This window comes from Cuculus canorus, chromosome 5 (assembly GCF_017976375.1).
Source record: "Cuculus canorus isolate bCucCan1 chromosome 5, bCucCan1.pri, whole genome shotgun sequence".
NCBI lineage: Eukaryota > Metazoa > Chordata > Aves > Cuculiformes > Cuculidae > Cuculus > Cuculus canorus.
Genome location: NC_071405.1, coordinates 38,037,458 through 38,060,639, shown reverse-complemented (window position 1 = coordinate 38,060,639; position 23,182 = coordinate 38,037,458). Strand labels below are relative to the sequence as shown.

The 23,182-nt window shown below is 39.3% G+C and overlaps 1 protein-coding gene across 5 annotated transcripts in view; it reads left to right on the top strand.

The window, feature by feature from the left end:
* TUB (TUB bipartite transcription factor) overlaps positions 1 to 23,182 on the top strand; it is a 163,001-nt gene that overhangs the window by 113,869 nt on the left and 25,950 nt on the right. For 3 of the 5 annotated variants that reach the window (XM_054067279.1, XM_054067281.1, XM_054067283.1), the window contains exons 4-5: positions 9,902 to 10,039; positions 20,635 to 20,802. In XM_054067279.1, the coding sequence (XP_053923254.1) occupies positions 9,902 to 10,039; positions 20,635 to 20,802 (306 nt within the window). The remainder of the gene's footprint in view (positions 1 to 9,901; positions 10,040 to 20,634; positions 20,803 to 23,182) is intronic. The other 2 variants (XM_054067280.1, XM_054067282.1) reach the window with 2 other exon arrangements.

The window sequence follows — 23,182 nt, the reverse complement described above, 5'->3', positions numbered from 1 at the left end:
TGGAGTAAAAAATCAAAGTCACTTTTGTTCTGGAATAGAACATCAGCCTGGTGAGCTATTTGTAAGTAGGTATAATAGAACAGCATATTTTCCTAGTTAAGCTGGTCATAAGCTTTTCTCGATATAAAAGATTCCTTGGCTGCTTTGGAACCTCTGCAGGGAGTTGCGGGGTGATTGCTGCTAGTTCTCTGGCTGCACATTGCATCATCTAGCTTGGAGCCAAAGGGAAGTGCAAATAGATCTAAGATGCAATAGGATAGAGGGATATTAATTAAGGGCTGTAACTGAGCTCAGCTGGGACAGCTCACAATGGGGATAATACAAATATGGCTTTCCTACACTTCTGTTGCTCAGGATTGAAGATGCTGGGACCAGTTCAATTCAGCATGAAATTGAGCAGGTACAGGTCTCTTCTGAGTGAGTTTAATGATATGGCTCTGTGGAAAGGCTGTCTCCACAGAGTAGGAGAAGTATCGGCAGGGTGGCCATACATTTTCCTAGGTATCTTTAAAGCAGTGAGGTGATACATTGGTAGGATGAAATGATATTTCTGCTCCCTGCCAAACGTTACTAGCAATTTCTCTTGGTGCCATGAGACTTTTAAGGAGATGGGGGAGATGGGTGTCCTTCCACTGAGCAAGCAGCTCTGCAGAATTCACCACACCAAAGTCTCCAGACAGATCGTTTCTTAGCTCCTGCCTGTGTTTCACCTACAGGTAAAAGTTTTCAGATCCTTTAGCTTGTAATGACTTATGTGTAGTGTGCCTCTTAAAAATCTTTTGGGGCGTTGTCATAATGCCTAATTAAATAATGATAAGGAAAATATTTGTTATGTGGGAACTGACATGAATTAAGTCTAACAGGCCAACCCGAGATAAATGAATCTTTGCCACTCTGGTCCATTAGTGGTTCGTTTGAGCTCAAGTACTGGCCGGCAGTAATGCAGTGCTTGCCTGTCAGCATCTTTAGACCAGGTAGGACCAAGTGTGCAGTAAATTGCTTTTGTTATTTGAAAAGGATTATAGAGGTGTATTTCATGGGAACAAAACATCTTGTTTTATAATATGTATAGAGAGATATTTCATGGGAACAGAGCCTCTTGTTTTATTATCTGTACATCTAGGAACACAGGCACAGTAGTAGAAGTAGTTTCATGGCAACATTTTCCTTCCCTTCCTTTCCCTTCCTTTCCCTTCCTTTCCCTTCCTTTCCCTTCCTTTCCCTTCCTTTCCCTTCCTTTCCCTTCCTTTCCCTTCCTTTCCCTTCCTTTCCCTTCCTTCCCTTTCCCTTCCCTTCCTTCCCTTCCCTTCCCTTCCCTTCCTTCCCTTCCCTTCCTTTCCCTTCCCTTCCCTTCCCTTCCTTCCCTTCCCTTCCCTTCCCTTCCCTTCCCTTCCCTTCCCTTCCCCTTCCTTCCCCCTTCCCTTCCCTTCCCTTCCCTTCCCTTCCCTTTCCCTTCCTTCCCTTCCCTTCCCTTCCCTTCCCTTCCCTTCCCTTCCCTTCCCTTCCCTTCCCCTTCCCTTCCCCTTTCCCTTCCCTTCACCTTCCCCTTCCCTTCCCTTCCCTTCCTTCCCTTCCCTTCCCTTCCCTTCACCTTCCCTTCCCTTCCCTCCTTCCCTTCCCTTCCCTTCCCTTCCCTTAACCCTTCCCCTTCCTTCCTTCCCTTCCCTTTCCTTCCCTTCCTGCCCTTCTCCCTTACCCTTCCCTTCCCTTCCCTTCCCTTCCCTCCTCCCTTCCCTTCCCTTCCCTTCCCCTTCCCTTCCCTTCCCTTCCCTTCCCTTCCCTCCCTTCCCTTCCCTTCTCTCCCTTCCCTTCCCTTCCCTTCTCTCCCTTCCCTTCCCTTCCCTTCCCTTCCCTTCCCTTCCCTTCCCTTCCCTTCCCTTCCTTCCCTTCCCTTCCCTCCCCCCTCCCCTCCCCTCCCTCCCCTCCCCTCCCCCTCCCTCCCCTCCCCTCCCCTCCCCTCCCCCCTCCCCTCCCCTCCCCTCCCCTCCCCTCCCCTCCCCTCCCCTCCCCTCCCCTCCCCTCCCCTCCCCTCCCCTTCCCCTCCCCCTCCCCTCCCGCCCCTGAAATGGAGATATTAATATAGTTCTGGGCCACACTTGTAGGTTACACCCTAAATTATCTGCCTGCCTTGTCAAGCAATAAGTATTTTTTCTGTTAACTTCCATGATGTTTGCCTCTGGTTGTTACTATTACCAATAATGCCTCACTATTTCATCATTATAATAGCAAGGTAAAAAGCCAAACCCAGTGTTTTGTATTGCTATAAAGTTTACACTGTATGTTAAATGCAACCTAGTCATTTATTCACTGGAATAGATTTAATCCATCCGTCTAGGACTGATCACTTACAAATTGCTTTCTCTTCTCTTTGTTATGTTCTCAGGGTTCTTTTTGATTCTGTGTCCTTCATAAGGGCATATTGCTACCTGTTTAAAGTTTTCATTAAACTTCGCTTGCCATTGGTGTAATGGCCTCACTGTCACATCTGCAGGTTTATTTTCATATATCTCTTTATCACTTATTTAGTGAAGATTGTTGAGAACCTGAGCAAAGATATGACTCTGCAAAATTCTGCTGTGGGTACAGTTCTTTTCAGTATGGATTGCAGATACATGCTGAGCGTTTCTGCAGCCAAGCAGCATGCAGAGATACACTAGTTACTGTGAAGATTTAATTACATTATTTAATTATATTTAATGCAAATGATGAAAGCCTATTTTTATAGAGGAGAGTAATTTTACTTCTGTGAAAACAGTGAATTTCTGTTGGGGAGCATTGCTTCTTTTCACAGCACTCAGAAAGGCAGTGCTTTGAATGAGTGCCAGGTATGCTTTCATTAGTATTACTCTACATTGTTGCAGCTGTGGCTTTTATTTTAAAGACGTAAGATTAAAAATGTTTTCAATTAGATATTCTCAGAGTAATTTTTGTGGCAACTTCCAATTTAAAGATTTAGATTAACCATATGTGCAAAGGAAAATTACTTTCTTATGTTTCTTCTTTGACATTTGGCAGCCCATGTAGATGTAATGCTTGTGTGGTGTATTGAACAGACTTCTGATGACAACTCATAGCCCTGGATTGTTAAATTTGATGTGCCATTCTGCACCTTCACCATGGATTATGAGAGAGAGTTTTCTGATGACTGTCAAGTTGTCAGCTTTATAAGGTGACATCAGTTAACCATGCATTTTAAAAAAACATATATTTGCGTGTTCATCAGAACAATATCTCAACATTTCCGTTTTCCACTGACCTTGAAATGAGAAGGTATTAGTTTATTTTTTTGAAGATAGCAAGGAATGTTCTGTGCACAGGACTATTAATACTGAGAGATCAGGCAGCACTCCAAGTATCAGTATCACGTGGGCAAAATACTTAACTTCCAATAAGCATATATTCTGAAATCTTCCTTTCAGCCTCACTCTCTTCACCTTCATCATTTAAGGCATCTTTTTGATTTATCAGCAGTCTTTACTGCACTAGTACATTTCCAAAATAAACAAACTAACCAGGCAGTAAGGATCAGAGAGCAGCTCGTAGCAGGTTTTTTAGAGGTCTTTTTGTGGTTCTTGATACTGAAAGGTTTGAGAAGGAAGTTTAGAGGCAATTGCTCACAATTGCTTGGAAAGCTCCTTTCTCTTTGGTTGAAAGTTCCACCTAAAGTATATTTACTTTCAGTTGCTTCTTCACAACCAGCCGTTAATTTCTGTGTTGGGGAGCAGCAGGGGCCAGGAGGTGAGGGTAACCCAGCACAGGCAGTGTCCTCGCAGACAGAGCATCATCCCACCGGCAGTGACCCTGGTGGACAGAGCCGACCGCTGCTCACAGCATCCTCAATAGTACCTGACACAACAAGAGGTGAGCCTGGGCCAGGGCCCTCCAGCATGCCAGTCAGGGAGGAGAGGGTGCCTGACCAGGAGACCAGGCCGCAGCATGCATACGAGGGGTCCATCGAACAGATGAGCTCCCCACAGCCTCGTGCCAGGGTGCTCCCAGGAGACACGGCTGGAAAGCAGCACACCCATAGCACCGCCCAGGCTGAGCTGAAATATAGCCTGTGGCCCATGGGCAGGGCAGAGACACCGGGGAGGCTCATCAGGGCAATTAAAGCCTACTGGGTCCCTCAGGGTTCCAGTATACAAAATAATTATGTAATTTCTTACACTCCTTAATTTTCCTGGAGTATGTTTTGCATGGATAATTTTAGCTTTCCATGTTAGTTGTCTGCATTGCTTTTAACTCTCCATCTCACGTGCTCCCATTTCTTCTTCATTTCCTGTGGTCAGGCGGCAGATATCTCGGGGCTAAAAAGAATTTTTTGTTTGATTCCTTCCTTTGTTCTTTCTGAGGAAATCTTCTTATAGCAATGAACTCTTGATAATGTCCTTAAGCAGCACCTGTTCACATTCAGTTTCACTTAGGACTACTTTCACCTCTGTAAAATCAGCCCAGTCAACACATCAGTGTTGGATGCATAAGCCGTAGGGCTTTTATGGGCAATATAATTTTTTTGGAATCTGAGATCTGACTGTTAAGTTACTAGTCATGGGGGTAATACCTTTGATTATAAGCATTTTGAAACAAAGCCTAACCTTTGTATGTGGTTAAATAGTACCTAACGTACCGGAGTCCTTGCTGTAATTCAGGCTCTTGTGTTTAACTATTTTTATTGTCATATAAAACTAAGAAAAATATTTAATTGCTTTGTAAATTGTAGTGCATTTGCCCATTCTCAGAATGTTTCTGATAGAATTCAGTGTCTTTTAGATGACTGTAGAAACTCAGAATCGAAGTTGATAAAATAAAGTAATAATGCATGACAGCCCAACTAAGCAGCAAGATTCACTAGGGCTGGAGCTTCACAAAGGAAATTAGCAACCCATTTGTACAAGAGCATCTCTGGCAAGAGTAAGAGAAGGACAAGCAATTTGCATTGATTAGTTAAGGTATACCCTGTCTGAACTGTACTCTGTGTTTGTTTGCATGGTATTCATAATGGATTTTACTTTTACTGTTGAGAAAACATTGGTAAATAGAATGAATATTTTCCTTCTGTAGTTGGGCTGATGATGTGCATCACATACCTCATTGTCTGGTTTAGCCTCTTTCTACTTCAGGTGTTCTCCAGGCAGACTGCACAATTTTTTCGTGTATCCATTATATCCATTAAGAAAAAGTTCTTTCTGTGATTTTTCGCTTGCTTCATTCTTCATGTAGTGTACTGATCAAAACTCCTTTTTTTTTTTTTTTTTTTTTTTAGCACATGGCATTTTTATATGGTAGGGATTGGTAAGTTATGATTCATTGATTTTTTTTTTCCCATCCTCTAAGATCGTAAGAGTGTGCGAGCACTTGTATCAGGAAAAATGGTTATGCAAATGAAAAAAAAAAAAATCTGCCTTTGCATTGAATGCTACACTGAAACTAATTTCCTGTGTGAACTTCTCATCGTGAAGGCCAGATGGAAAAACATCCTTTTAATTTTCATTCACTCATATAAATATGTGTGGATAACAATCTTTCAGTATTCTTTTTTTTTCAATTCTGTGTTGTCTGCATCATAGGTTGTTCACTTACAAATTGCAGCCTTTTGATTGTGGATTGTGCCTTTATCCCAGTAACATGTAGTGTTGTCCAACACAGAACTGATTTATGGGAGAGGCTGCTTTTTCCCACTTTTTGCAGTTAGGCCATGGATGATGCAAGGCAAAGCCAGGACACTGCCCTTCTCTGCTTTGATGCAAGTCCTAAACATTCACCTTCTACTATGTTAACAGACTATTTGTATGTTGTTCAGCTTTTCTTTTGAGCTCAGATCCTGACCTAACATCACAATCTGTGCTGTTTTGTCCCTCCGAAAAAGTATTTTTTTATAATGCTGTGTTGAGTTTAGTGGTCAGTGCTTGATTTAATGAACACGGATGAATAACACTAAAATTAAAATCATGTTGTCGTTGCATTGGAAACTTGCCATTTATCTGAAAACTATTTCTTATAATTTCTGAATCCAAATTTGAGAATGAAACGCCAGGTCTGACAGTCCAGCGTTATTTGCTGTTTGGAATTCTGTCTCACTGCAATGCATGCTCTTCCATTTTTGTCTTGTCTAAATGCTAATTTTGGTATAAACAATTATAATAGAGAAGGAAAATCTGTGGGTGTTTTTTAAGTGTTTATTTAGATAATTTGGAGTTGGGCACGTTGCAGTATTGGGCTAGATTTTCAAATATACTCTCCTGTTGGTTAAGATAACTATCACTAGGAATTTTTAAAGTTGCCTGAATTTCATTTTATATTGAAATGAGTGCATTTTTGAGTAAAAGTCTTTGAAACTCAATCACTGAATAGCTGCATGTAAGCTTCTTAATTTCTGTTTATTCTGGGGAACTGTTTTTAACTTTTTAACATACAAATAGGGACATAATCATATTGTTTTATCAGTGAATATTATCTAGGGAGGCCGGTTTATCTCACCTTCCTTATTCAGGCTTTTTTACAGGGAACTGTAAATTGTTTTATGGGGCAATCTAGAGTCTGCAGAGAATGCAGGTTAGAGTCTGTCTCAACATCCCCATTCTGCTGAGAAGGGAAATTCTTGTGAGACTGTTACTTAATGACCAAATATATAGTAGAGGGCAGAAGGGAGGACATTTGATCCCCTGATGACGCGTTTGAGGATAACCATTGCCTCTATGAATTGCTAAATTATCTCTTCCATCTCCACAAAGACAGACTAGAAGGAGTGCTGGTTCAGTAAGTTCAAAGCTCCATGTGCTGATTACCAGCTTTACAGCAAGTACAGAGGGTATTAGAAATGGTTGTTCTTACAACTCTCCAGGGCAGGAGAAACCACTGGAATGAGAACACCATTTTTTTTCACTTCGCTGCAAATCTAAATCTGTTAGACCTGCTGAGTAAGGTAGGCTTGCAGATCTGTAACCTAGAAGGCTTCAGAAGGCAGCCCATTGCCCTCTCCTCTGCAGGGATCTAAGTATTGACTGGCCTTGTGGGCAGGAACTGCTGTGCTGCATTAGCTCCTCTGCCAATCACACTGCAGTGGGCAGCACTGACACATGAGGGATTTGGGGAGGTTTGCGCTTATGGGTGGGAGAGACCAGCACTTGCTCTGTGTTTCAGTGCAAGTACGTAGCGAAGTCATCTGGAATTCATTGCTGCCCTGAACCAAATTTGTACAGTCAGTAGCAAAACTACATCGCTTCTTTGATAGGTGCAGCCACAAGAGAAAACATTAGTGAGTGGATGAGCTTTAGCCAAGCTCTGCTATTTGCCAAATAGTTAATAGCTAAGAGTAAGATGAATTTATGGTGGAAATGGTATTTTGGGATGAGATTTGGATTTCTTTTAGAGGTAGTGCTTTAAATGTGATGGTAAAGGTCAGAAAAGCATCGTTTAGAAACAGGAAATTCTGTGCCCGTTCCTTTCATGGACCCAGCTGCAGTATCTGCACATTTATGGTTTAAATTTTATTTTGCGTCTTCCATCACTTATGTTTGAAAGTCCCGTTTACTATAGACAGCGGTGATTGTAAGAGCTTAAAATGATTACTGGACTGAAATCTTGTAAATGGAAATCTTGCAATGGAAATATTTCCTTCTCTGTCCTTTGGAGCTCCATCTCTGTACTTATAATCAGATATCTCTTGCTGAAAGATGTGAGACAAAAGTAATTCGAAAAGCTTCAGACTTTTACTTGTTAGATCAAAGGATGGCTGACAACACAGTGAAGATAACTCTAACGTTTAACAATGCCAGAATGTTTCATCTTCTGCTGCTTAATCATTGCTTCGGATCAAGTAAATGATGCCTCATCTGACTGAATGAATATGGCTGTATTTAAAATGATTTAGAGAACTGTCTGGTCGTTTAGTGTAGATCATTTGTAAAGTACTGAATTTATTTATAATGTTGATTATCATCTTTAAAACGATTGAAAGAGCACACCCTAGTTTTTATAGAGACACTGATCTTCAAATATAGGATAGATTGCTGGATTGGCAAATAGCACCTATTTAAAGACTGTGGAGTGGGAACTTTTTCCTTCCCTGTTTAATCCAAGGCTGCCATACCCATGGGAATAGGACGCAGTGTACTGCCTTTTATGTGCCATTTTCCCTGGTGTCTTGTGCACTCACTCCTTTCGTTATGCCCTATTCATTTCCAGTGCTCCTTTACAGTCAGCAAAGGGACTGCTGTCTTGTAATTAGTGTGTGATAAAGATAAGAATGAGGAGTTGGGCAGTGGCAAGCCATGTCTTTGGGCTTTTAGTCACTCCTCTACTGATTTAATGTATATTCTCTATAATACTTGAACTCTTCCTCTGTGGAAGGAGAAATGGAGCATGTGTTTATTGAGTGTCTCATGCTCATTATGTTGTGAATCTTTCGAACAACTGAAAGAGCACACCCTAGTTTTTATAGAGACACTGAACTTCAAATATAGGATAGATTGCTGGATTGGCAAATGTTACTATTCATAACAGGTTGCTCTTCTGGGGAGGGTAGCTGTGGGTTTGTAAGCTGTAGCCGAAGTCTTCACAGACACAGCTAAATCCGTTTCATCTTACCCTGAGAATCTTCTTGGCGTGTTTATTGCTATTTATGCACATGAAGGATTTGGTGAACAGGAAAGTTGCCTCACAGACCAGAAGCCTAGAGAGTATTTCTGCCTTAAAAGAGAGATTACAGGCACTTCACACATCTTTGAGCATCATTTGGTCTTTTGGAGGCTTATGAAGTTTGTCAAGATATTTTTTTAAGTGATTTTATGGACAGCCAGTTCTTTCCCGTACGGTTTCTAAGTGGACTTCTTTTTATCCTTTTAAAGAAAGCACTTTAGTTTGGGGAAAAAGAAAAGGATGGTGGGAGGCCCCAGGTGCCAAGGTGATATTCCTCTGAGATAAACCATAGTCACCACGTGAAGCCGGTGAGGCTTAGCAATTAACAGTGACCAGCAGCTGGCACCAAAGTCTCTTAGTGCCCACCTATAGTTTGTTTTGTATGAGGTGTGAAGTTTGATGATTCCTTTATGTATTTCACAAAGGTAACTGCTTTTATGCCTTTGTAGACTCGATATTATTTGACTTCAAGGCCTGGCCTGGCCGGAAGAAAGAGGTATTATGTGTGTTGCTTCTACAGATTCAAATATTGACCTCAAAGTGTGTTATGCTTTTAGAAAATGATAAAGCTTCTTTTTACTTTAAAAACAACTAGTATTGCATGAATTACACTGACATTCACAGTTTATGGCATCATATTGTTTTGAGACTTCTAAGGAATTAATTTGTGTATGTTACAAAGTAGGAGGAGTTTTTAATTTCAGCTTGGGTATAATTTCACCGTAAAATGTGTGGCCGTTCTGCTCATCATACTGTGTTGTGCTTAATTGTGCAAGACGTGCTTTGAAAATAACCTTTTGATGATTCCTTTTTTGATGGGGTTAGGATGTAGCTGTAAGCATAGGCACTACAAAGACTAAATAAATTTTTTCTGCCTTGGTGCTGCCACTGCTGCTGATCAGTCTGGCAGAGCTTTACTATGAGAAATGCTTTCTGCAATAGCTCAGAAATACATTAATATTCTAATGTCACTTTTGGCCTGAAAGTTAGGAGCTAATACATTATTGGAAGGAGGAAAATAATTAGGAAATACATCCCAGCTAACCTAACACTTTGAGCTTTTTACTGTAGCTTTGCAAATTCTGATTTATTTGATTGTCCTTTCTGCGTGAATTATTTGAAATACAAACAAACTCTGCTATGTGTGCTTACTCTTTTATGCCTTCACAGAGTTCTCAATTCATTCTCTCTTCTCTTTCTTTCTCTCTGCTTCTTTTTTCTCTCTCTGATTTTCTTTTTGATGGGGTACCCTGAATCTCTCAAGCAGTGCAGGAGGCCGAACAGGAAGATGTAAAGGTGGTAGTGGATGCTCAAGCTGTGAAACCAACTAAAAAAACCAAGGCAGCAGCTGCGAGCTGTCAGACTGGCAGCACCAGAAAGGAGAAAAAAGGGAAACACAAAGGTTAGCTGCATGCTGCTGAATTTCAGATGTCGAATTGACTGCAAAATACTTCTTTTGTTACATTATTTTTTTTTATTATTATTTCTTTGAATTTCTGAGAATTCCCTAGAAGTATTTTCTTGAATTTTTTTGTGAGTTTGGAAGATCTGAGCAACTTGGTTGTCTGTATCTGTCTTACAACCTGAGGGTAAAGGAGGACTAAAATATGTAAACTGAGTCTTTTCCAAAGGAGAGGGTGTTTGTTCAAATTGCAGAAGAGGAAAAAAGTATTAATGGAAAGATAATGGTGTTTTTATGTAGCATGTTTTTTCAGGCTATCTGCATGTAATATGATTTGGAGAAACAACCTTAAATTACAGTAATTTCTGTCCAGACTCTTACTGAGGTTTAAACTACACAAATTAGAGGTTAAGCAAGCATTTTAAAAATCAATTTAAGAAAACTGTGATAACATCCTGAAAGGGGCTCTCCAAGTTGTTACATCAGTGTTGCTCTGTCCCATGTGATGGACATATGGGAAGTATTTGTATGAAAAATTCTTCTGTAATGACTTTGGGTAACATTAAGTACGTAAAAAAAATACACTATTGATAATCACAAAAGGGTAGGTAGAAATACTAATGACATTGCCATTATTAGGTTTACTATTTGATCTATAGGGAATGGAAGAAGTAACATGAACTACTTTCGAAGTGTGATGATTTTATATGTATACCCACACACGAAAAGAGAGATTTTTTGCACCAGAACTTAGTTTCTTGTTATTTGATGGTGAATGACTAATTAAATTAATAAATACATTTCCAGTAATTTGCAATTCTTGGATAAGGCCAGTGTAGCACTACTACCCTGGGCTGTTCTGTGTTCCTATCTTGTATATATCCAACAGTCTAGCCATTATTACTCAGGAAAGAAAATGTTGTATATCCTTGTCAAGTCTATTTAAAGATAGCAATGACTAATAAGGGTAATTATTGAGGTTAGAATGTTGGGGCTTATCTATAGGGATTTTGCAGGACACGAGCCTACCTTATCAAAATGCTTTACACCATATTGCAGCTTAATTGTTGAGCTCTGAATCTACACCTTCTCTATGTCTGTAAGTCCCTCTGGCTGCAAGGGAAGCCCTATGTTAGGCAAACTTTAGAGTCTTGCCCTGAGGTAAAGATTTGATTCATATACATGAAAAAAGATGGTATGTGTCAATACCCAGGCTCAAAATAGTAAGTAAAAGTCAGTGGCAAAATTAACAGGGTGTAAAAATTATTAGCATAATAAGTGAAAAGAAAGCTGTTGTTTCTGAATTTAACGTAAGGAGTAATGCCATTCCAACATATTAATGCAGATTTTGAATTTATTTTGAAAGACATCTTGCTGAAGAGTGAAACGTCCTTTACTACTTTAAAAGAAAATGCGTCTTAGGCTGTATCTGGGCATTGTGCAGGCTAATACCTAAGCCATGGTTACCACATAACCTTGAGGCCTCTGTTTTGTTTCATGTAATGCCTGGTTTGCCTCTACAGGGTGTCTTTGTCTGTACTGTGTTCCAAACTTAAAATAATCATGCCAGTCAGTTACAGAAGGTTTGATTTGACAAATTTGCATTGTATAACACCAACGTCTGTACACATTCATGTTTTCTAGGCAGTTTTCTGATGAACTCTTGTCTGAAATATTCCATGAACAAAATCCTAGCTGCAGGCCTGGTGAGGAACAGAGCAAGAAACAGTAATCATTTGAGTGTGTGATTTCCCAGGCTGTTCTGTAGAATCTGATCATGAGTGTGCTGGCATTGTGTTTGCTGGATCGTGCTCTCTGAACATATCTGCTAGAGATGGGCAAGTTACTCCACAAATGGTGTCTGCTTACTGTGAAGAAGCTGCAGTTTTTGATTATCTCTTAAAGATAATCTAGTTCCGCCCCTCCTGCCATGGGCAGGGACACCTTCCACTAGATCAGGTTGCTCAAAGCCCCATCCAACCTGGCTCCGAACACCTCCAGAGGTGGGGCTCCCATGACTTCTCTCTGCAAGGTATGTTAAGAGTGTACATGTAACACCTTTTCATCCAGCTCATCTACTTTGTCCACGCACTGTTATTGAACTGTTCATTCATGTATAATTTCACCTTTGGGATCCTATTTAGTTTACCTTTGACAGTCTTGTAAAGTTGGAGTATTTGCAAGGGATTAGAAGTGATTTCCAGTCTTGCATCCTTATCAGAGCTGCAAAATATTTTGTTATTGGATGAAAAAATGAAACACAATTTGACTTGAAAATTTGAGAGAGATTTTGCTGATCATTCCACTACAGACATAACTAATTTGTATTACTTAGGAATAAAGAAAATGCAAGTGGTAGAAGAAACCTGTACTGGAGCTTGTGTTGTTTTTTTCAGTTACTTTTAAGAGTAAGCGTGAGTCTTAAGAAAAATTTTTATAATAATGAAGTTGAATGGATTTGCTAATAATTTCAGATATCCCTAATGAATATAGGTGTAGGTTAAAAGGTTTATACCATTTAGTAGCACAGGAGATTTTGTTGGAGGATGTTTGTTGGTGATTAGACCAAATCTTAAAAGTTTTATGTTCTCTTAGCTTTGCAGTTGCTTCAGGTTTTGTCTCCAATCTTACTACTCTGACTATATAACCCTTGTGTGTCCTGTAAACTAGCAGGATGGCTGCTGAGGAGTGAATGCACTCCTAAAATGCTAAAAAAGCATTTTAAAGGTTTCTGTTAGTACTTAGCTATAGTGAGCATTACTTTTCTAACCATAGCCAAGCACTTTGTGCTGTAAGAGAACCTTTAGACCAGTCCTGTGAATAATAAGCTAATTCAGAGCAAAAATAGTTGAGTTATACATGAATAGCTCTTGAAGCTGTAGTGTAACGATGGTACTCCGGTCTTAGATGTGTAATGCTTTTTTAAATGCCTTGAAGAATGGTGAAACTATGATCAGAACAATGTGCTAAAGACAAACCCAAGGGAAATATTTGCTTTAATGAGGTTACACTGACATAAGGCAAGAAAAAGATGTGGCTAATTGCTCATGTGGAGCTGGTTGTGCCTCTTAAGTTAGGGGGTCAGTGGATTTTATGATTCTGTGATGGGTAGTATGGTACTTAGCATTATTTTCTAAATCCATGGTTATTTCATTCTTAATAATGGTATCCAGTATACACTGAACCTATTTTAAAAAGGAAATACTATTTTAGTAGAAGAAAGCCTGCAAGTGCAGTAAATTAATGACATTTTGTAGTAGCTTAGCTCATTAAACTGGTATTTCTGAAAGCCTTGTTTTCCCAGTTAACTGTTTGACATAATATTCAGTATTGGAACAAAACCCCAAATGTAACAAATGAATATGTAACATGGTTGTCTTTCCAGTGGAGATAGTGGATCAAAATTCTGGTGTGATTTGTGACATTAGTAAGGGGTGATTAAGGATATTTGTGTACTTGATGTACAGTATTACTGATGGATCAACAGAAACCTAATGCAAATTTGAAAACAGTTGCAGCAGAAACCTGCGAAAGTATGCACCCTCTGAGTATTACAAGTGCAAACCCAGAACATCTTTAAGTATCAAATACCTTGATGATTCTTTAAAAATTGAGATTCTTGAAAGGATTACGAGTACACGGTGGTGTGGGGTTTTTTGTTTGTTTAAGTTTTTTAACACAATATGGGTTTGTGAAGAAATTAGTAAATATACCATATAAACTGCTTTTTTGGCTATCCACAATGAATGGGGCAAAACTAAATCAGGAAGATAAAATGGAACCTTAAAAAAAAAAAAAAAACAGAAAACCATGCAAAACCAGGAGTTAATTCAAAGTGAAATCTGAAAATTTAGGTATCATTCTGTAAAAAATTGTTGGGGTTTTGTTTCATTTTGTCTTGGTGGGGTTTTTTGTTGTTGTTTGTGGTTTGGGGTTTTTTTGGTTTTTTTAATCCCCTTAGCACCCTTGCATTTAGAGCATGTCAGTATGTTGTAGAGCAGCTCTGCTCTGAACTGCACTGATTCGCTCTCTGCCATGGCCAATATAAATGAAGATTTTTGTCACTGGACTCAGGAATATGGATGTATTTAAAATGTTTAAATAAACAATGCTTTCCCAGCAGTTTTTTATGTTGTACATTAAATGTCTGTAGTATGTTGGGTATTCCCTGCTGTTTTTATGAGAGTCAGAAAGCAAATGAGCTGCTCTGACATGCAGCACTTTTTCCCAGGATGGCTATTTCATGTTTTGATTTGGCTTGCTTCTTCCACATTTCTTCTCTTTCACACCTGTGTGTTTTGATTTCTGCATCTTGTCCCATTTTATATGCAACAAGCAGGTACATTAGTGGTGGCTGACTGACAAAGCAGCAACATTTGTTGGATAAGAAGCATCATTTCTCACTGTAACAGTTTCTTTCTGATGGGGAGGGGAAGTTCATGGAGGATAGATTTATCTTAGCTTCCCTCTACATTAAAGAGAAAGGATAAGAAGAACAGTAGGTGAGTTTCCATCAAGAAAAGTCCTGTTATTTTGAGGTCTGACAGCCCTCTCAGGCTATGTTTTGGCAACACATGAACTTGATTGTGAAGAAGTCATTTTGGCCTCCTCAGGATATTGATTTATGGAAGTGCAGTTCCTGATAGAGTTTTCTAGCCACTTGCTTTTAGTAACCTGATATGGTGTTAGCTTCTGAGGGAAGTTTGGACTAAATCACCTCCAAAGGTCCTTTCCTAAAAATCCCATTTTGATTTTGCAGTTGCTTGAACCCCTTATCAGTAAATGCACAGCCTTTATGAGCACAGGTGTGTACTAGGAAATGCATTACGAAATATTGACAGATACAAGAGAGAAGAGTGTTGTGTGGGCCTGTGTTACAGAAATCCAGACAGATGACATCTGTAGCACTCCTGTTGTCCACTGACATAATCTCTCCATCATAAAAGGCCACTAGGTTGGTCAGGCAAGACTTGCATATGGTGAAGCTATGCTGTCTCTCTTGAATCACCTCCCTGTCTTCCATGTGCCCTAGCTTCTAGGAGGATCTGTTCCATGATCCTCCCAGGCACAGAGGTAAGGTCCAGGGTCCTCTTTTTTACCCTTTTGAAAAAAAGGGTGAAATGTTATTCTTTATTGAGTCACCAGGGACTTCATCTGACTGCCGTGACTTCTCAAATATCATGGAGAGTGGCTCAGCAACTACATCAGCCAATTCCCGCATGACATTGGGATGCATCTTGTGACATTCCATAGACTTATGTATTTCCATGTTTCTCGGGTGGTCATGAACCTGATCTTCTCTTACTCTAGAAGTGACTTTGCTACCTCAGTCCTGTCCTTTCGTTCCATCCAGTTGAGAGGTGTGGGAAGAGAGCCTGACAATGAAGACTGAGGCAAAAAAGTTACTCAGTACCTCAGCCACCTTCTTGTCTGTTGTTACTAGTTTGCCAGTCTTCCTTGTTGGGGAGGTACACTTTCTTTGACTTTTGATTAAGAAATGAGACCAATAATTTTTGTATCCTCCAATTTTTGAAGTAGGGAGAGCAATACTTGTTTTCTATGCTGTGTTCCTTCCTGATATGTAATCTTGTGTGCCATTTGGTCACAGAACTCCATTAGTTCTGTCTGATGTACGATACTTTTCTTTTTAGTTTCTTTCTTAGTTTTCCAATGTCCTATGAAGATACTCTTTATTTATTGTAAGCTGTTCTAAAATAATTTAGAAATCTGTCTTTTCATGTTGGTCTAGGTGCAGTAAAGACTCTCTGTAAATAATCAGTTAGACATTCTTTCCTGTACATACAAGTTCATGTAAAAGAACCAAGAGGAAATAACATTTACTGGAAACCTTTTCAAAGAAAATTGTTTGCGTCAATAAATACATGCTGAGAGGAACATGATGTATATAAATACAATTAGATTCTTTTCCTGCAAGATCCAATGACTAGAGATTCATGTAGTATGTAGTCAAGAACTTAATGTTTTGGAGAGCTGACTTACTCTGCTGGAGCCTGTGATTGCTGCTGGGTAGTTTGTCACGTGTTTAATCTGTAACTAATTTTTTCAAGACTACCATTGTGCATTGTGCACTGTTGTCAGATAGCAAAATCTTTTCTCGTGTTTGGTCTCCTGTTCATCTATAAGTGGTGGCCACATATATCAGCTGCCTGACTGTACTTTCCCTCATCATACCTAGGTTGGTAGTATGTATTCTTTTCCTCTCTTTTGACCTTGTTCTTCGACTTCTCCGCCACCTAAAAATTTTACATAGTCTTTGTTGATTATCTCCTGAGCTTTGAAATAATCAAAATTGCAGTTCTGGCCTATGGTCTTTAATTTTCTTATTCTGCTATAATATTTTAGTGTCATTAGACTGTGTGACTGAAAATTTCTCTAATGGCTTGTCTAGAAATGCCTGATTTCTGTCTAGTTTTTAGAGGAAGTTCTGCTTGAACTTGGTACAGATTCTGGGTTTAGACAGGACTATTCAACAGACTGATCTAAGCCTTATGTTCAGCGTGACAATACCGTTAGTTTTCCACTAACAAATAGAGTTAGGAAGGGTATGTCTTTTCTGCAAAATCATTTTGAAGATTGTGAGGCTGGAATAGAAATGCATGAGGCTCAAACGGATACCCAGAACTACACTTATAATTCTCTACTAGTGCTGCTGGCACAGAACAAACCAACCTCTAGCCCATCCTCTAGACCTGTAGGGCCAAGGAGGAGAGAGAGAATTCAGAATCTATAGGTTCTTACCCATGTAGTCTGTACCTGCTTAGTCTGTCAGAAAGAAATTTGGTAACTACTCGTAAAATGAGATGGCTCCTCTGTATTCATTTTAGTATCTATCTATCTATAGGACATATCAAAACAGTTGAAAACTGTTCAGAATGTAGCTCCTGTAGCTCCTGGGAATGTAGCCGAGAGGAAGAGAGGTTAAGGACTCTCTCGCAAAAAGATTTCCTGTAATTGCTGAATCGGAGCAATAAAAGAAAGTCTCAACTTCATGTCCTCAAAATGCATTGTCATTACCAAATCAAATGAGTTTGAATGGATTTGAGGTTGTTGGTCCATCCTTTAGAAGGTGAAGTTTCAAACGGGTATAACATGGCATCATAAAATGCATGAAAACTTATATTTGTTTCTCATACGTCATGAAGGCAATATGCAACATTTTTCTACTTTATTCTTTGCTCAAGGCTTTCAGTAGCTGTTCTCTTCTTTATTTATTCTCTACCTTTTTCTCTTTGCCTGCATTCCAGACCTGGATCTTGTGAGTTTTGTATGTAGATAGTTAACATTTTGTGTATTTAAAGCAAAAGGAGAAAAGAATCCTATCTAAAAATCCCACACCTGAGATCAAAGTTAAATGCATATCTACTTAGTATATTTTGAATTTCTTAGAATTTAGATGAAGTCAGGTTATGAAAACAGTAGTTTGAATTACAAACTTTTAGGAGCATGGTACTGACTATTTATAAATATTGCCTAGAAGATTTTAGGTGCTAACAGAATGCAGGTATTGATAAATAGTCATTTATAAGAGTAACATGCCAGTGAATGCCAGTTTTACATTGCACTTCTTGTCATCTCTTTGTTTTAATTTCTCGTACTTCTGGGTTTTATTTTGACATGACCACATCGAAGTTTAACAGAAGGCTTTTACTGAAGAGACTGATATTTTAGGGGAGGGTTGTTTCAGTCATCCTCTTTCTTCCCTGCGTTCCTTCACAGTTGCATCTCAAAAAATTCCTTGTTAGCAGGTATTGAAGGACATCTCCATCAGTTTTTTTCAACGTGACTTTTGAGACAAGCTGTAGAAAACGCTGACTGTAGCAATAAAGACTTGTTTTTGGCACAGCCTGCTCAGCTTCTTTGCCTCTTTTGACCCTGTCCTTAAACTGGGAAACTTATAATCATAGACATGAATAGTTTGCTTTGTTGCACAGTGAACGTTCCTTCCAGGAAGTGGGTGGAAAGGATTCAGTGAGGCAAAGAAAGTGAGAACACAGGGAGAGATCCACCCTGACTATCATTGATTACCTAGGCTTGGAAGTATTATTTCAGATGTTTGGTAGGTTATGGTAAAACTGCCTTCTGAACTATGAGTAACGAAGATACTTTTATATCACGTGATATGGGAAAAAGAAATGTGCATGTATGCTTGCATTTAATACCATTTCACACATGCGTATATAGCTACAAAGTTGTGGGCACACACACAAATATTAAATAGTTAATGCTGTGTTTGCTATGAACCATTGACCGAGTTCTAATACAGCAGAGGTTCTTTTTTCTTTTCTTTCCTCTCTGTCTGGATTTGCCTTCCATTCCCTTAAATGGGGTCACCATTGGAACCATTCATAATGCTTAATAACACATTCTACCAGTGATGCACTCTTCAGAATACCGAAATTGATTTTTCTTCTCTGAAAGTGTGACCTGCTAGTGTAGCCTTTGTCCTAATGCCTCATAATATGTGATGTTCCCTGACAGCATGGGATGTGAGCGCAGATGTTCTGCAGGCATCAGAAAAAAGCGGCCTCAGTGCGATGTCTGATGCTGTCAGAGGCATTCCATTTGCTGGAGATCAGTGTCTGCTTTGAAGTAGAATAATTAAGGTGTTCATTTTGAAATGAGTTCTCCAAACTAGGTTTGTATTGTCCAAAGCTTAATAAGGGGCTAGCTAGATATGCATGAGGTATGAGCAGCTTGTTAAATTCATGAAACTTAAAGTATTAAGGTAAGAACCTTATTTCAGGCAGCCACTTTAATGATGATGGTTAAATGGTTAAAGCTGTTAAAAATATCACAGTGGATCTGAGTAGCTACCTGTCTGTTCTAGAGCACCTCTTCTGTAGTGTTCATCCTGATGTAATTTATAAGAAATATGCTAATCTGTTCACTGCTGTATTATACCTGCAGTATTGGAAATTATACTGCTTATTCTGTATCAACAGAGCTCCTATCTGAAATTCTCATCCTACCAAGATGAGAGGAACATTTCCATGCACTTTATTTAGTGTTTCAGGTTGTTTATTTGTTGTTAGTTTTACTGTAAGTAAATTTACAGAGTTTACAGTAAGCAAGTTTACAGAATTTACAGAGTTGGTGCAGAAATGGACAGGTAACTGTGTGATTCAGATGGGACACTATTTTCTTGTAATCGCAAACTCTGTGAATTTAGTAGTTGCTGTGTTTGACTGCATCCTTAGGTAGTTTCACAGCCAGTACTGTTCTGCTTCCCAAGGATATGTACCACTTTCTCTTCCACTTAAGCTTTCTCTCAGAGTGACAGTGACTGCTAGCATGGCAAAGCACAGTTAAACATGCTGCATGTATAATCCAGTTATCTTTTAATGCAAGTTGACAGCTGCTGGCAAAGCAGGTTGAAATGGTATTCTTGAAGACTTCTGCTACAGATCACAGTCTGAAAAAATCCCAATCCCTGTAGCTACTTCTTACAGGATTTATTCAGCTGTTTGTTGTGAAGCACCATATTCTTTTAGTAAACTAGCTCATTGTAATGCTTGCTAATTCTCCACAACATTGCTTGCTTATTAACAAAAAATTCAAAACAGCAGCAGTATACAGGTTTACGTTATTTATTGTATCTGTATGTGATATTACTGTTTTTATTGGTGTAAGAGTGCATTTTTGTATTGTTAGTTTAGTAATATGTACCAGTGCTAAATCTTAACTGAGAGCTGAAGCACATTCGCAGTCTGTTTTTTTAACTTGCTGTCCTGAAGAAAAAAACCAAAACAAAGTTAGCTTGTGTCAATAACACACTCCACCCCACTCTGTATTTTAATTTTTCTGTTTTCAGAGGTGATTTACAGTCAGAAGGAAGTGCATAGTTTCTTACTGGCTGGCATTAGAAGCCACAGAATCACAGCATGGCTGAGGCTGGAAGGCACGTCTGGAAAGTGTCTAGTCCCATGCTCCTCCCTGCTCAGAGCAGATTTCCCGGGACTGTGGCTGGTTGGGATTTGAGCAGCTCGGAGGGTGGAGGTTCCGGGGAATATGTATTTTCTTCTTTATAGTTTCGCTGTGATGTTTTAACTGTTCTGTGGCATACTTAGGCTTGTTAACCTGCTGCTTGTCCTGTTGTATACACTTCAAGATCTACTTGTGAATTTTCCAGGTATCTGAAACTTTGAAGCGTTGGTTCACAGTGGCGGTCCTGTGTATTACGGGATATGGCATAATATGTGGCTCAAGCTTATCCATTTCTGTACCAGTTGTGTGTTCTTAAGAAGGCTGTGTCTCTTTTCTTTGTCTGTCCTCCCCAGTGAATTTCTTTTCTGTTCGGTTTTCAGTGTTTCTGGTGCATGGATGTGTTCTTTGGGGCTGACAAGGGCAACAGTGAGATCCTGATCACCTCTTGGAGATTCTCTAGTGCAATATGTGGGAAGTAAGGTGTTTGCGTTTTTGGAAGCTAGCTTAGTCTTGTTTAATTGTAGAAAAATTATTGAATGTGACCTTGGGATCTCTGATTCTTAAAAAAGATGCTTTTTGTGAGTGGCCAATTCTCCTTTCAGTAACTTCTTGATGCAAAGACAACTAATGCTTTTGCTCTTGTCTGACAGGGATTGATGGCCCAGCTGCTTTCCAAGATGATGTTCAGAAGATAGGAAGTCAGGTGCAGATTCTCACTGTTAGACAGTCTAGCCATGATGAAGATGATGGAGAGAAAATGGCTAGTGGCCAACAACAGCAGAGCAAACAAGATCTTAGAACAGCAATGCAGAAAAAAGGTAAGTAGCCGAAGCTATCTTTGTGTTCTCATTGCTTACTTTATGTATGTAACTCTTTTCCTGTTCTCACTCTCATCCCTCCTCTGAGCAGAGATTGTTACTTTCTGTTTCTTCTCCTCAGAGCCTGTTAGGCTCCGTTCTATTATGTCCAAAAAAAATAATGAAGTCCTCTCTTGTCCCACGGAGGAAGAGTTCTCCAAGCCGTTAGGGATGTGGCATTCCCATCTGCAATGCACTGCTGCTGTTAAGGTAGTAGGCAGTTGCTAATGCTTATATCCATCTGTTCAGATTTTTATATTGTATGACTCTGGAAATCACTTACTTGAAGGTTAAAAAAGGGGTATGGAATAGCAACATTCAAACTGGACTATAAATTTTAGTTGTGTTGTCAGTTAAATATTTTTCATGTTTTCAAAATGTGTGTTCATTCTTGCAGAGGTGAAAATTACAGCATTGTGTGTTCTGCAGCATTTCCCATGTGTAGTCCTTAAATGTTCAGGGTTTTTTTTTTCTAGAGGCACGCATGATTTAGGAGATAGATTGTGTATGTACACATTCATGCATCCATCTCTTCCTTCCTGCGCTGTTATTATTTCTCATTAGACATTAACTGTAGGATCCTAAAATCCTCACAAAGCTCTTTCTGAAGGCATTTGCCTCAGTGTTGTTCTTCAGTGCACAGCTTTTGAAGCAAAGATGGCTCAAGCCAAGAGTACTCTGATGCTTTAAGAATAAACTCTTTGTGTATAAAGAGCAAAATCTAAGTGCAAACTTGAGTCATCTAGAATAGACTATTCATACCTAAATGCCCGCCTCTTGTCTGCAGAGCAGTTCTCAGTAAAATTCATTTTTTTTGGGATGTTACTCTGCAGATGTGAGCAACTTCAGCTGAAATTGGCAGATTTTCTCCAAACGTGGTATTTCCTGGCCATTTGAGTCAGAGGGATGTTGGCATGACTAACAAGTTCTGATCTGTGTGGTAATTGTGTTGCCTTAGACCGTGGCTCAGAATATTTAATCATCAGGCACACTACTAACTAAAGCTGATTGACTTAAAAAGCTATCAACGGACTTCTCAAATTAGGTCAGAGCACTCAGATGTTCACTGTCCAAGACATGTCTATTTTTAATTTTTTTTCCAGGTTAAGATATACTTTTATTTTCCCCAATCTTTTGTTTATGTTTTAATAGAAGCAGTTGCGGAGTTTTTGGTTTGGTTTGGTTTTGGTTTGCATTGTTCGTATTCTTAAATATATGATCTGACTTTTTTTTACGCAAGTCTGAGTATAAGCTTGATCAGAACAGGCACTGCTAAGAGTGAAACACTAGTATACTTCAAGTGGGGATGGGAGTATTTATTTTAAATGAGAGTGCTGAGGTTTACTCTTTTTTATTAATAACAGAGCCATATTAATCGAGACTGAAAAAATAGGCATTAATACATGACTACGACTAGCAGCATCTTCATGAAATAATTCTGCTATGCATGTGTGGTTTGCCACTTGATACTAGCAAAGGGGGCTTATTAGAAAGTTTTGAGTACGCCAGTGTTCATAGGAGGAAGAGGAGAACAGCACAGATAAATGCTAACTGTCCCAATGGGAAAGGTTGAGTCCCATCAGATTTGCGTAGCCCTGATTTCTGCCCATTCTGCTCTTTGACACGAACTCACAGCAGGTGTCTCTGTTGCCCCAGCAGTTCAAGTTCTGTTACAAGGCAAGAGGTTAAAGGCTACCTGAGTGTGAGAAGAATATGCCGCTTGCAAGAAAACGCAAAATCTTTATTTGATTTCTCCATCTGTTGGAAAATGCCATACTGAAATAATTTTCTTCCTGTAGGGAATATTTGTCCTTTTGATTTCAGAAGTCTTAATATGCAAAGTTCCTCTCTGGCAAATGAGTCACTAGGATAGAGCCAGACTTCCCTAAATTTTAACACTGTATAACTAATATTTAGTCTTTGTATTTATCAGTTTCTTATGTCTCTGTAAAGGCTTGGGATGAGCAATTTGGTCTTAGTTCCTTGCACCCTGAAATTACAACTGTTTTAAGATTTAGGGAAGGGGTAGATTTGATTTCTGTGTTGAAAAACAAACCAGGAGTATTCTGAAGCATTCTTCACCACAGGTTGAGTGCTAACTTCTCAAAATCTGTCACGGAATTTTCACCAACAAAATATTGGTAGTGAAATAGTGAGCATAGATGTAGAAGTAAACTGATGATGCCTGTGCATATGTGAGTATGGCTTTATTGTAAAACTTTCAGCTGAGGAGATAGATTGTCTCTATTACTAATGCTTATTTACTACAACATGGTTGTCATTATTAAGAAATAATGCTTGGAATTAATGAGTGTGTCTTTAGTAATGAGTGAGTTCTGCA